General features: G+C 39.3%; 1 protein-coding gene across 6 annotated transcripts in view; it reads right to left on the minus strand.

Annotated features, from left to right (window-relative positions):
- gria4a (glutamate receptor, ionotropic, AMPA 4a) overlaps positions 1–13050 on the minus strand; it is a 113755-nt gene that overhangs the window by 99287 nt on the left and 1418 nt on the right. For all 6 annotated transcript variants that reach the window (XM_084951589.1, XM_084951587.1, XM_084951590.1 and 3 more), the window contains exon 2: positions 8901–9059. In XM_084951589.1, coding sequence (XP_084807715.1) covers positions 8901–9059 — 159 coding nt within the window. The remainder of the gene's footprint in view (positions 1–8900; positions 9060–13050) is intronic.

Here is a 13050-nt window from a genome sequence, read left to right on the forward strand (position 1 = left end):
AGGGTGTTGCACTCAAAGTCTCCCTCAGCCTCCCACTTATGTCTAATCTCTAGGCACCCTGGGGCGCAGTCAAACTCTCTTCATCTGGGATTTACCTTAATGATTCATTGGAGTCTATCCGCCAAAAATGCTTTTTTACTTTCACTTTTTTCTCTTTTGCAAACAATCTCTTCTTACTGAAATTCGTTTATAATTTGACTTAAAATGCACTGAATGCTCACTGAACTCCTCCTGTTTTATGTCAGTGTATCGGGCACATCAACTTGCAACAGTGAACATCACAGCTGCTCACACTAGTGAGCGCCAAAATTTTTTGACCTCGCTGTGCTCCGTGCACAGCTGACTGATCAAAGGTCAACTGAGTGAAACGTAGTCTGTTTAGATCGCATCATCACTGATACACATAGTGATTATAACACACTGTTACAGCTGTGATTTATATCAAAAAAAATTTTCTTTTTGAGTCACAGCAGCTTTTAGTAAACTCATCGATACTGATGTTGAGCAAAATTTAAGAGGATTTGTGTAAGCATGATAATTGAAAACCAGTGTTTTTCAATCAGCTGCTGTATGTAATTACATTGGTCGGTCCAAGTCAGGTGTACTCAGATAAGTTTGTACTTTGCACTCTACAATTTCACCTCAGCATCAAACTTGTGTGCAAACACTAGTATCTCTTTCAAATGGACTCAAACTGTTCGTGAAGGATTAGGATCTTCAGCTAAAGCTCAACCTTCTGGAAGCAGAAGACTTCATTTCAAAGTCTAAAGGCACTGTGTTAGATTTGGAACAACACCAGGCTATGCATTCCTCCTCCAGGGTTGAGACAGCCAATGCTGATTCTAATGTTAAGGTCTTGTAGTGTCTCAGAGAGAACATTCAAAGGAAACACCCTGAACTGTGTGGTATGTGAAACTGGTCCAGCGGTTCATAAGAACATGATCTTGAAAGCTTCATTAATGTATCATCACAATTCTATGAACAAAAACTAATATTAACTCAGGACAAAATAGGAACACATAAAACATTTCAAATGTACATGGCTCACCAAATTAAAGGGACGCTTTTTAAACAGAGAGTAGTATCAAGCCAATTAAATGTGTGGGATATTGATCTGGTTGGTTAAATGACAGAGGGGGTTGTTAACCCTAACTAACCCTAACCCAACTCCTCCAGGATGGCATATCAATACATGGAGATTCCAGGAAACAGGCAGTTACTCTAGGAGAGCTGGCCAGGGCCGTAGAAGGTCCTTAACCCATCAGCAGAACCAGTATCTGCTCCTTTGTGTGAGGAGGAACAGGATGCGCACTCCGAGAGCACTAAAAAATTACCTCCGATAGGCCGCTGATGTGAATGTGTCTTACAAAAAAATCAGAAACAGACTTCATGAGGGTGGCCCAAGGGTCTAGTGTCCTTTAGTGAGCTCTGTGCTCACTGTCTATCACTGTAGAGCCCAACTGGCATTTGCAGAATTGGCAGGTCCTGTTCACCCTGAGTACATGTGAGAGACAATAAGAGGTCTGGGAAACTGTGGAGAATGGTATGCCTGGTTTGGTGGTGGGTCAGTTAATGGAGGGACACACAGCCCTCTACAGGCTAGGCAATGTCATCCTGACTGCCATTACTGTAGGTGTCATCTGATGCTACCAGGTTTCAGCTCAGACTGTTCAGGAGCTCAGGGCTTCCCTGGTCCAGATTTGGGAGATCACCATTTGTCGTCTCATTAGGAGTATGTCCTTAAATTGCCAGGCATACATACAAGCATGTGGTGGCCGTATTGTACAATTTTGTATGATTAAAATGAATCGCTGCAATTAAATTTGCGCGAATTGGATTAACTTCCCGCATAATATTTTCACTTTGATTTTTGTATTTGAATTGAGCCCCATGTAGGTTAATAATTTTCATTTCATATCAATAATGTGGCATCCTTTTTTTCCAAATACACTACCCAGTCTATATCACTAAAGACATCCAGGATGACCCCCCTACCCGCCCCCACCCCACTATTGGGATCTGATATGTTTAAAGTTCCTTTGATTTTTTTTTTAACAGTGCACATTTATTACTACCTAGAAGTGAACAAAATAATATTTTAGGGATGCTTCCTGTGATGTTTAAATAGAATTAACGTACCACAATATTAGCAATAAACTAGGCAATGTGTCTGGATACCAGGAAAAAGCATTTTTCCTGGTATTTTGGGGATGTGGAATATCAGCACAATTAGGATAATTCAAGACAAGTAACATGAATAAATGTAGGTTTGTTGCAAATTCAATCTCCTTGCTTTTCCAGGGCGTTTTAGATATAATTTCAGTGTACTTCCTCCAGTGTGGTCATTATGAAGACATATAACCATGCAAAACATCACAAATAAAAAAGATGGTACAGTGCCATTACTGAGCCACTCAAATCATCTACAAGATGACAGAGCCTTTTAATGAAGGAAGTGAGTGAGGTAAAGGCACAGAGTAATGCTGTATACGAGTGGAAAGGTTGGAAAAATCAATGTGTGTCAAGAAGACTGTGTAAAAATTTGTATTTATGTGTGTGTGAGAGTGGGTGGTGTTGAGTTGTAGCCATCTGTTCCAGGAATCTATTTAATCAAAGCTCCAAGCCTGGATATGCAGAGAAAATTTAAACACTGATGAACTCTTTTGAAGCGTGTGGCGATATGTGTGCACACACAGAGCTCATTGTCGTCCGTGCATCAACACCATTTCAATCACTACCTAAATCGGTGCAGCGTATCAGTCATTTTCTTGTCAATAAGAAAGGATCGGGCTTGTTTCCACTTGGCATCTTTAAAGAAACACGTTGGAAACAAGCCCCTGAAAAACAGCAGCGCTAAGAGATGTTGAGAGGAATGATATCAACCAACCTGAGCTAACTGGAACCCTGGCACACTCGCAATCATTTTAAAGTTACCCGTCACTTGCTGTTGCCCGTTCACCTGTACATTTCTATGACAGATTTGCATTCGTAGCATCATATTCTGTCATTTACTTTGACATGAAATATTCCCCCTGCAAAAAAGTTACATGCAGGCAACATCGTGTTTTTTTAAGTGGAAGACTTCTGTAATCTACAACTGCGGTATTTCTGTTTATTTATTCATACAGAGCAGGAACTGTGCCGAGCAGAAGGTTTGCAACAGAGAAGGTTTTGCAAGAAATCTAGTACTGAAAAGGCAAAACTCTTTTTTCAACACTTTTTTTTTTTCAGGGAAAATCTTTGACAATCAGAAAATAACATCTTGTACCAAACAAGCAGTAAAAATCCAGACCATACTGCCCACACCAGCCAAATCTAGATCCACTCACACCCCTATGGGGATGGGTCACATTCGACACATTCGATGGGAATTGTCTATTCTAGAGCAGGAGTGCTCAAGCTGATAAGGTACAAAGGGTCACTGAACAGTTTGATGAGTATAAAGATGATCTAAATCATGTGCTACAGCTTTCACAGTCACCCAATGTCGAACCAGCTGAAAAGCTGAGAGTTTTCTATTGACTTATGTCTAATAAGCCCACTCCACCACATCATCAAAATTCAAAATAAGACAACATACTTTGGAAGATTGGTGTTTTATCACTCCATCAAAGGTCCAGAAGCTCAGTGAACCAATGTCACTGCACTTTGAAGCTTCCATCTGACTGAGGCCCTTCATGTTGGGTTTTTACTTTCATTTGTTACCCATCCGTAGGTCTACTGTTTTGCTTTTCACTGCTCACTGCTGGTTATCCATATCCACGGTGATGCAAACACCCAATAAGTTCAGTGTATCAGCAATGATTTGTTACACTGTGTCATTTATTCTAAAAGTGGGAAGCACAACTAGCAACAGAGCTAAGATTGAACAAATGTGAAGTGTAAGCAGTTTATCATATTTTATCATTATCTATATGCGAGTCTGTGTCCATATACTTATTAGATGTGTGAAGGCTGGGGTTTTTTTTGTGTGATGCATAGGTGGAAAACTCTTAATTGAGAAGACTAATTGCCACCACATCTCTGAGCTGATTAATTTAGGAACAAAACAAGACGGACACATCAAGGAGAGCCTGACTCCAACAGTTTGACTCAGGCGGGCTGCAGAGATAATCATGTGCAGCCAGCATGTAAACGCAATCTGTGGCAGTCAGTTATTGATTTGTGAATAACTGACTATAGGGACAATCTATATTAACTTTAGGTGGCAAATGAGGTCATGCATCGCAGCGATAATCATCCAACCACACCACACAGAACCGCACATCCCGCCTAATCATCTTTACAGCTGTGCAGTAATGAATAGAATAGAAAGCAATAGAATAGAATAGAATCTCACTTACACCCAAACACTCATCATTATGTTTTTAAGCTTTGATGCCACAAACAAAGCATAATCACCTATTATTACAAATCGTTTCCTCTCAATTTCTTCCGTCTCTGCCTCTAATGCACCTTATCACTTTCTGACTATCTTCATCGCACTCTGTCTCAGTGGATTGTTTTGTTTTTCACAGCACACACGCTATCACGCACCTTAGTGGTGCAAAGGTTTGTAGACGCACACGTACACAAATCAAGCACATGGATTAGCGTGATCAAACCCTTGAAAAGAGATGGAGCTCTTCGCCCAGTGGAGTAGTGTGGTTCTCTAGTGGGACACATTAATACAAACATCAATACACACAGCTTTAACAAAGTAAGACACAGAGTCACATCCTACACAGATATATGTGCTGATATAGACAGAAATACAAAGATTGATGGCAGACGAGGATATACGGATGTGTGACACTGCTATGAGAAAATGGTTTGTACTCCTGGGTGACCAGGAGACGCGATGGGGACCGAGGATTTTCATGATCCATTCACACTTTCTGAATGCTAGAATAGAGAGGAACTAGCCAAGGTCAGAGGCAGTATTCCCTATTCAAATTCGGAGTGTTGCTCACCACCCGGAGCAAGAGTCAAGGATTAATTTAGAGATCCATTCGCCACGCCTGTGCAGAGGATAAGCGCAGTAAAACACAATGAAGAGGAAGAGTCTGAGGAGATGGAAAGACAAGGAGGGAAAAGAGGGAGAAGTGGAAACCGGCGAAGGTGAGAGGGAGGGATGGAACAAAAGTGAAAGAAAGAAAGTGAGAGAGAGAGAAAAAAGGTGCAGAGAGGAAGAAGTGGCTCTGCTTGTTACACGTAGTCTGTGGAGAGAGCAAGAGAGAGAGGGGAAGAGCCCATGGTTTGCATAGAAGAGCCTCCTCTTGCCAACACCTGTGCGTGTATGTGTGTGTTTGTTTGCACACTTGTAAGAGAACGGTACACATATGATTCACTGAAAATAAACTTGAGCGGTTGTGTTAAGAGCAAGGAAGAAACGGGTCAGTCAGCACAAAAGTGTGGCTTCTTGATGATGGTTCATGAATGTGAATTCCCCTGAACTGCATCAACAGAATCCAAAGACCGAAACCGAATGATTTTGGAGATTCCCTGAATTTTCAGTTATCACAAGGAATTTGATATTTTCGATTAAGAGTGAATGCTTCTTTAGCCTTTGGATAGCAGAGGTGTGACAAGTACTCAGAGAGAACCAATGTAGGCACAGGGAGAACATGCAAACACAGAAAGACACTAGACACTCTGTGAGATGTCTGAGAAAAAAATTATCCACCTCTCTGAGAATATAATTTAACATACATTAACTATCTATATCTCTATATCTCTTCATTGGGAAAAAATGTAGTGCTTACATTGAAATATTTAGTCCCAAATCTCCACTTTTTTATGGCACAACAGGGTTTCTGATGGTCACATTTCTAAGTCAGTCAGGCTGATTGTTTGCACCTTCATACTCCTTTCTTACTTTATAAGAAAGCAACCTGATGTTTATTCATTGTGCACCATCCCACTCACTCGCTCAGCTTAACAATGGACTGGAACAGATGCAGTGTGTGAAGGAATCTAAGGGTGGGAGGTTGTAGACTATCAATTTTCCAGTGACGGTAGCTGTATTAACTAATCTATTGATTTATGTGGCTCTGTGGTGCAGTGTGTAGAAACAAACTTGGAAATTACATTGTACACTTTTGATTTATGATTAAATATAACTAGAATTTGACTTCAGTTAAATTTTAGCAATTCCCTCTTGGGGGGAGGGTATAGAATCTCAAAATTCATTTTACTCACGTAACAAACATAAAACTATTGTCAGGTGATGCTTTAAACATTTCAGATTCTGAAGCATTTATTTGTTCCTGGAAAACAAATTGATATAATATTGTGAAGACAAGCGGTGCATTGTTATAAAATACTGTATTGATTTCGTACACAGCACCTAGTTAATAACCCTGGTGGTCGATTTGTTAAAGCTTAATGAGATAAGGAGGTAAAACGGTGCAACACAGTCTCTTGAGAATTTCCCTAAAATAGGATGGATGGACTTTAGAACTGAGTTAACGAGGGAACATGATATGATGATGCCCTTGAGAGGAAAAACACATATTTTGCGAACAGTTGGATAAATGATAAATAAATTCTTTCTACTTAAAGCTTTCACTTTTCTGCTTTATCAAACTCACCCAATGTCTAGATTCAGCTCACCGAGAGTATCAGTGAAGCTTTATCCCCTCTCAAACACTGGCATAAAAGACACTGCACTCAAACATACAATCACAAAGACTTACTTAGTCTTAGACTTACTTACACAACTGACTTAAACTGGGGCTTCTAGAAAACAAATAACTAAATGACTATCATACAAAATACACAAGGACATCCACAAGGACATCTCTCAGTCATATGAGTTGAAAACAAGAACAAGGATCACATTGATCTAACATTCCCTAAACTTTTGGTCAAACTGGCGATGTGACACAAATCAGACTAAAGAAACAGTTATAACAAACAGTTCTGAACTTTGTGGGAAACAACATTAGTTGATTAGTATAAATTCAACCCAGTCTTGATTGCTGCTGAAATGTGTTAAAGGTTTTAAGTGGAAAACACATTTGATAGCAATCAAGAATGGGTGAAAAATTGGGTTAAAAAACAGTCTAAGGTGGTAAATGGCCATTACTGAAATATCAGTTTACTATTCTTCTCTTGGCGATTTCAAAGATGACCATACTTTAATACTGACTTTTGACCTGATGTGACAAAACTTGAACTTTCTGGAAGATTTGCATCCTGCTACTGGCAAAAAACAAAACAGCATTTCATGAAAAGAGCATCATAACAAAAGCCAAGCATGGTGGTGGTAGTGTGATGTTCTGAGGCTGCTTTGCTGCTTCAGGAAGTGGACGACTTGTCGTAATTGATGGAACCATGAATGGAACCACCTCAAGAAGACTTGGGTTATGCAGTACAACAATGATCTGAAAGGTAAGTCCTCCTCTGAGTGACTCACAAAGAAAATTAAGGTTTTGAAGTAGCCTAGTCAAAGTCCAGACTTAAATCCAGTTTCTTAAATCCAAACCTAATACAGAGGTTATCATCAGTGGCTGAATTTCTCTGTAAAGATTTCCTCCACAGCGATGTGAAAGACTCATTACCATTTATCATAAACACTTGATTGCAGTCATTGTTGCCAAGGGTGGCGCAACCAGTTATCATTTTATTTTGTTTAATTTTGTGTAATATTAAAATGTGTTTGATGATCTTACACATGTAGATGTGCAAATATGTAAAATAAATGAATAAATAAAAATAGCCAACAAAGAAAAATGTGTTAAAGCTAACGCTATCCAGAGCTTAGAGCCTCAAGCCAGCAGCCTCGGTATGAGCAAAGGATCAAAGCAGTTAAGAAAAAAATAATGGAGCTGAGTGGAAAAGAGAAAAGGGTGGATGTCCTGTAATCTAGTGAAGTTTTAAACATACTGTAAAATGATGTAAGTACCTGACATGGGATTTTTTTTAAATAAATCTGTTACATCTTATTTTGTTTGGTAAGGTAAGATTGGTCAGGTAAACTCAAAAGCTCATTTTTGGTATCTCTTTCCAATGGCAGAGCACTTTATTTATACTGTCACTTAAATGCTTTCATTATGCAAATATTATATTGCATTGAGTGGAATTAAATTTTGTGTCCATATGCTGTCACTTACAATTCTTGGAAAGAAAATAGCTTGTGGCAAAAATCGGTATTCCACAGTTGGGGCTCCTCTATGAAAAACCCAGAGAAACCTGCAGCATGTGCAGCAGTTCTGACATGTCGCCAACCAGCTGCCCATATAGCCTTGTTAACACTACCTTGCGAGCGCAAACATCGTAAAATCTCTCTCGTAGGCTTCCAGGTCGACAGGGAGTTTTGAAGGATTAGATGTCATCCCCTCATGAACAGACAGGGATGGTGAAAGATTAGCTGTCATCTTTCAAAAGATCAGAGAGGACACAAGCACCAACTGTTCCCCTCTGTTCTGAACACAAAGGACCCATATTAAACACTGTCTGCAACAGTTCCCAGACTAATTTTATACTTGTAACAGCCTGCAATATTTTGTGATGGGTTATGTTATCCTTTTACAGATGGGAGTGATGATGTGAATAGACGAGAATGAAATAAATCAGTCTGGGTAACAACTGCCAACAGAATTAACCACTTGACAGTGCTTCAAAATGCCACACAGCAACGACTTTAGCATTTATCACTGTTTCATTGTCTTGTACAGTGTCTAAAATCAGCACTTTAAAACATCAATTTGAAGAAAAAGACCGCTCGAAGCAAAATATGATACTGTGCGTTTAAAATATGGTTACAGTTTGATCCTTTGAACAACTTCAGGTAGAAAATAAAACAAATATTTATCTAAAATGGTAATGACAGATTAGCTAAAGGGAGCAATAGTCATGGAGAGAGAGGCATACTGTACGCATTTGTTGGTTAACCAGCCACATAGTTAAGTACTTACATGCATTGGTGACTGCAAAGCTGTTGGCAGTCTCTATGTTGTCCACATGTGGAACCAGGTTAAAGGGAGCTTCCGTAGCATTAGGGCTGGTGTTGTGAAGGAAGATAGCTAGTCGAAAAGCTGTATACTCCTGATCAGTATTCCTAATGAACAATCCACCTAGAAAGAGGGACAAAGAGAGAAGAAGAGAGGCCAAGAAGGTAAGAAACATGATTCAAAAGAAAGGAAGTGAGTTATTGTGAGGCGGAGAGGGGTCGGGTGGGAAAAGTCGCGAAAGACGGAGAGTGACAGGTAGAAGAGTAATGAGGGGAACGAAAGATAAATGGGGAGGGCAGAGAAAAAACAGAGGAGGGGAGAAGTGAGGAGATAGCCAAGATCTTCATTAGCTTTGTTATAAAAGGTAATTTGTCTTTTAGCACATTCTCGCTCTCTGTCTCACGCACAAACATGAATACCAACACATTTATGGAGGCTCACACTGCAGACTGCATTGATGAAATCTGAGAAAGACAGAGAGATGGAGAGAAAAGGAGAAGAAAAGAGAAACGACTAAGCTGTCGGGAAAGCCATCAAAGAGATAATGAGTCTGAGAGGACTTAAAAGAAAACAGATCAAAAAGGGTCAGCCAAATAAAGGAGGAGGATATGCCATGAAAAAACACAGAGTAACAGAGAGCAAGTGTTAAAAGTCATTGTTTTTTTTTTTAAATGAGAGCTTCCCCTCATGCAGTTCAGTGAAAGAGAATGAGAAGAAGAGGTAGGAAGAAACAGAAAAGGTAGCTGTATTGCATAAAACAGGAAAAAAGGCCAAATTAACAAGAAGATAAAACTTATACAGATATGTAGGAAAAGAACTAGAGAGATAGATGGGACTGATGGGTTACTACCTGTACTACAAAGGAAAGAAAAAAACGGGGAAAAAAGCTGTTAAAGGTCATGTAATCTTTTCCATGCATTCTCAATGGAAAAGATTCTGTTCTTTAACCTTGAAAAAATATGCTACCTGTAATATAACACCAGTAACTTCTAAAATCAACAGAAGAGATCAAAAATGTTATAGATATGCTAGGTATTTTCCTTCAGTGAGACTTAAAAGGAACAAAATATGAATTAAATAAGTGGGTGAGACAATGTTTGAAAAGTTCTGAGAGTGACCCACCCACTAAAAAGAGGAGCGTAGGGAGACATGAAAAGTCTTTCACTGCAGTCTAGTGAAAAACTAAGTACACCCCATGATTCAGCACCTTTAGAAGCAAAAACTTCACTTCAAAAATAACTTTAATGTAACTTCATCAGTCTCTCACATCACGATAGAGATATTTTGGCCAACTCTTCTTTGCGTTACTGAAATTCATTGAGGTTTGAGGTTTGGTCATGCACAGTTCTGTTAAGGTTCATCTCAGCATTTCAGTCAGTGTGAGCGCTGAAATTTGACTGTGTCCTTCTAACAGCTTGAGTCTTTTCTTTTTCAGCCGTTCTGTTGCTATGCTTGGGATAGTCATCGTCCGGCTGCATGACTCAATATTGGCTAAGGTTTAGCTGTCGAACAGATGACCTCCCATTTGACTCTAGAACACTTTGGTGTACAGCAGAATTTAAGGACCACTGTGGCTGAAAAACAAGCTCATTGTTCAAAAAGTCTTGTCATTTGTTCAGGTTCAGCTTTGCAAACCTAAGCAATGCTGTCATGTTCTATTTTGAAGAGGCTTTCTCCAGAAAACCCATCCAGGACATACTTATTCAATCTTTTCATGACCTTTTCCATTACGCAGTCTAACCATGGTGCAAATTCGCTGGGAGGTCCATTCTTTGTGGTATTTTGCCAATTAATACCCGAATGCTTCAAAATTGTAAACTGGCAAAAGGTCTCTTTTTCTAGAGGTGCTTAACTTGCTCGTGATGAGGTGATCAAATATCTGGCAGCATCTGGCATCTACTTACCTTCCTAATTCCTGTGGAAACATTAAGGGTGTACTTAGTTTTTCACAGGACTGCAAAGAGTGACGTGAAAATGTTTAGGGTTTTTTTTTCACATCACCTGATATGCAAAGAATAACCCCTTGTAAACTACACATCAGCAGCCTAAGCTATGTTAAGATAACATAACATAGCAAAATTATATCAGCTAAAACTCTGAAAAAACTGGATTTTTCACCTGATTCACTCCAATGGATGGATGGCAGCAATGAACCTCCAACCACCAAAGAAGAGAGAAAACCAGTGAGCGAAGTGGTCTGTTTGACTGAACCATCTGGGATGTTGTGTTGTAAACTGTTTTAAACGTCAATCACAAATGTACTCGGCAGTCAGGAGACAATAAAATTAAGCCACAACCTAAAGGAGCTTTTAGAGCTATCGAGCAGTCAGTGCTGTTAACAGTCATGTCTTGTGTTAGATACATATTAAAATTGTACTCGCAGTCAGTCACTTTCTTGTATCTTTAAAATACTTAGCAAGTACTTGGATAAATCATTTATTTAGTGTCATAACTAAAAAACACACCTGTAGCGCTTACTGGCAAGTAGTCCCTTGTAGGGCATCTATAAGTCCAGGCGGTTTGTTGTTTAGCTATAAGTGCTCAGGATCAGGATCTTGCAATTTATCTTGCAAATCTTGCAGTTTAACAGGTATTAGAAGGCATGAGCGTATCATTGGAGTTTTAACAGGTTTACACATGGCTACCTGTCCGTTTTTTGGATTGATTTGAACATTTTATTTAAATTTCCTCAAATTTTAAATGGTATAGCACACAGCTGTTTAACCAAGCTGCTCAACTTATATAACCCCAAAAAGAGCACTGAGATCATCTTTCCTGATGCTCTTAGTGCAGCCGAGGTCTTAATTTAAGCATAGAGGGGATCGGGCTTTTGCAGTTGCAGCCTCTAGTGGAAAAATCTGCCACTTGATATTTGTACTGCAGTCTATACAGTCTTTTAAATCCCATCTTAAAACTCCCTTTTTCTATTTTGGCGTTTAATTCCAGTTCAGTTGGACTTCCTGTTACTCTTGAGTCCCATTAGTGTCTTTTTTATGTTGTGGTGTCTTTTTTGGTTTGTTTTTAGTCACATTTAATTGTATTTATTTGTTTTTATGTTTTGTTTTGTTGTGCTTATTTTACTGAGCTAAGATTTTATCTTGTTTGTTTTGTAAAGCACTAGGTCATCCTTGTTGCTTTGTTCTATTGAAATAAAGATTGACATTGACGTTAAGATAATCACATAAATTAATTCTGCCTAACATTACGACTTGAGGAAAACCAACGTGAATTAGTTTCAACCGAGTCAGGCTCAAGTCAACTGAATTGGATTACACGAGCAGACTGTGAAGCCTTGACATTGCTTTGCGAGAGAGAGAGAGAGGAGAAGAGGGGTTGAGAAAGGGATGACAGGGGAGGAGTTGGGAGGCAGAGCATATTGAACAAAGCAATTATCACTACATAACATGTCACTTATCCATGTGGCTGCATGTGTCCCTTTAATACATCAGCTTCACTCTGATTTCTAGTGTTTCTTCTACAAAGCCCAGACAAATCATCAGTAACCATCTCCAAATATCAAGACACACGTCTGTACACATACACAGAGACCTTACAGCTGGAGCATGTGTGGGAACTGCGCAAATTTCACAAGAAATAATTTTGTGCAAACATTACAATTTCATCCAAAACTGAATTGTTGTACGGCTTATGATTAGAAATTCCAAGTGGCTTGTTCAAAAATGAAAATATATTTTAGTTTTAGGGTAAAATATCCTCTGAGAGAACACACACACACACTTAACACGTACTGAAACTAGATGAGGACGTCATTGCAGTAGTTTGTCAAATATTTTTTCTACACATTCACATCTTTATCCTTCTTTGTCTCACACTCTCTTTTTCAAACACACGTATGTGAACAGAAATTGTCTGTGCATCCAATGGCATTACACTTGTGTGCAATGCAGAGATATGCAAATGACTTCTCAAGTAAGCCCGAGAGCCAAGTGGATGATCATGTATGTATATTGGAGTGTTTTATGGAGGCTGGCCAGAAGGAGGGAAGAAAAGACTGCATGTGTGTGCTTTAGCATGATCGTGCATGCTTCATACAGCATGTAGACGTGTGCAAGCATGTTCACTGTGAGCATGTGTTGTTGAATGTTTAGATGCG

The sequence above is a fragment of the Perissodus microlepis genome, chromosome 14 (assembly GCF_051167445.1).
Source record: "Perissodus microlepis isolate ML-2025 ecotype Zambia chromosome 14, ASM5116744v1, whole genome shotgun sequence".
Classification (NCBI taxonomy): domain Eukaryota; kingdom Metazoa; phylum Chordata; class Actinopteri; order Cichliformes; family Cichlidae; genus Perissodus; species Perissodus microlepis.